A 2,189-nucleotide genomic window follows, 5' to 3' on the forward strand; every position below is an offset into this window, starting at 1 on the left:
GTGTTTTTCACCTAAAAACGCATCAAAATCACACTTGTATATCACACAAGATTAAATGATCCCAATTCCTATCTTCATTTTTTCTGTTAAATATCTCTTAATTTTTGCTTCATAGTATAACTCAAGGGTTTTCCCCCAAAGTTGCACAGGCAGTCTGGATATATTCTCTGGCACCATCACTGGGTCAAATGGCTCACATTTCATAAATTAAATCCAATAATTATCAGATAATCTTTTATTCTAATCAGATGATTCTTATGAATATTCACATAATTCTATATTTACATGAATAAGTTTCTTGATCAAAATATGGACCTCATAGATTTAGCATTAGATAGATATTTTGTTACTAGTATTATAACCTAATAAAAGCTTTTCTTCAACAGTCATCCACGTTGGTCAAGCCAGTGCTGTTGTAGAAGGATGTGTCATCAATTGCTCTCTAGGAGGATATCTTCAACATCCTTTTGACTGTTCAAAGTTTATACAATGTGGCCCTTCAGGTCCTTCAGTTTTGAACTGTCCAAATGGATTAATCTGGAATCAGAATGTTTTGACCTGCATGTCATCCTTATCAGTTAAATGTGAGACTGGAAAGTATCTCAATCCAGATGGCTTACCTTGTAATGAAGAACCAACAGAAGAACCTCCCACTCAGGCCCCTACCCACGAACCCACACCTCGCCCAACCACTAAAGCCCCAACTCAACCACCTACACAGGAACCCACACCTCGCCCAACTACTAAAGCCCCAACTCAACCACCTACACAGGAACCTACACCTCGACCAACCACTAAAGTCCCAACTCAGCCCCCTACACAGGAACCTACACCTCGACCAACCACTAAAGCCCCAACTCAGCCCCCTACACAGGAACCTACACCTCGACCAACCACTAAAGCCCCAACTCAACCACCCACACAGGAACCCACACCTCGCCCAACCACTAAAGCCCCAACTCAGCCACCTACACAGGAACCCACACCTCGACCAACAACTAAAGCTCCAACTCAGCCACCTACACAGGAACCTACACCTCGACCAACCACTAAATCCCCAACTCAGCCCCCTACACAAGAACCCACACCTCGACCATCCACTAAAGCCCCAACTCAGCCCCCTACAATGGAACCCACACCACGCCCAACCACTAAAGCCCCAACTCAGCCCCCTACACAAGAACCCACACCTCGCCCAACCACTAAAGCCCCAACTCAGCCCCCTACACAGGAACCCACACCTCGCCCAACCACTAAAGCCCCAACTCAGGCCCCTACACAGGAACCTACACCTCACCCAACCACTAAAACCCCAACTCAACCACCAACAGAGGCACCCACACCAATGCCTACTGAAGCACACCCCACCCACCTACCTACCGTCGTTCCAACTGAAGAACCTACTCCAGGAGAATGTGATTTTAAATGCCCAAAGCTTACTGGTGTATTTCCCCATCCACGAGACTGTGCACGTTATTTCGTATGCCTTTTCAAAAAACCAACTGAGCACAAGTGTCCTCTTGGTATGCATTTTAGTGATAAAATGAACATTTGTACCATTCCAGCTTTAGCTAAGTGCAAAGCCACACCTGACGCTCAATGTTAATGCAGTCCAAATATTTGAAGTGATGTAAGATCTTTCCTATACTTTGCTAAGGTAGAAACTATTATAATCTATTAAGCTAGATTGCACTTTTTCATATTTTCATAAAATTTTTACCAAGAAGTTTAAAACAATTTCAGTGTTTATCCTTCATGATGAATGATAAACAAATGTTGATATACATGAGTATAGAGGAGATCAAACCAATTGGTAAAATGTTTCTGCTATATAAAACTCAAAATAAAAATTGAAATACATATTTTTTCTTTGAAATTTTTAACCATGTTTTCGTGGTATAGAGTAAAAAAATGTCATCTATTTATTAAGAGTCTGTAAATTTAGAGAATATGCAGTTGAAAAAAATTTATCCCATCTATTTATAACAGTTTGTTTGGAAGTCGGGTGAGATCTGTGCCTTCAGTAACCTTGAAACATTACTGGAACATTACTTGTGTTGAGCCTCTTGAAATTAGAAATCACCTGCTGATCCATGGGTTAGAGTACTGGTGTGGTGTTGGACAGCATAAATTTGATCCAAATGAATTTGAACTCTTCCATATGTAACAAAGCTTGGAGTGGGAGTTTC

The 2,189-nt window shown here is 41.4% G+C and overlaps 1 protein-coding gene across 1 annotated transcript in view; it reads left to right on the forward strand.

Annotated features, from left to right (window-relative positions):
• Positions 1-1,864, forward strand: part of LOC137642170 (uncharacterized) — a 2,287-nt gene extending 423 nt beyond the window's left edge. The window contains exon 2 of the mRNA XM_068374713.1: positions 387-1,864. Within this exon, the coding sequence (XP_068230814.1) occupies positions 387-1,606 (1,220 nt within the window). The 3' untranslated portion in view covers positions 1,607-1,864. The remainder of the gene's footprint in view (positions 1-386) is intronic.
• Positions 1,865-2,189: the final 325 nt, after the last annotated feature.

Source organism: Palaemon carinicauda, chromosome 1, assembly GCF_036898095.1.
Source record: "Palaemon carinicauda isolate YSFRI2023 chromosome 1, ASM3689809v2, whole genome shotgun sequence".
Lineage (NCBI taxonomy): Eukaryota > Metazoa > Arthropoda > Malacostraca > Decapoda > Palaemonidae > Palaemon > Palaemon carinicauda.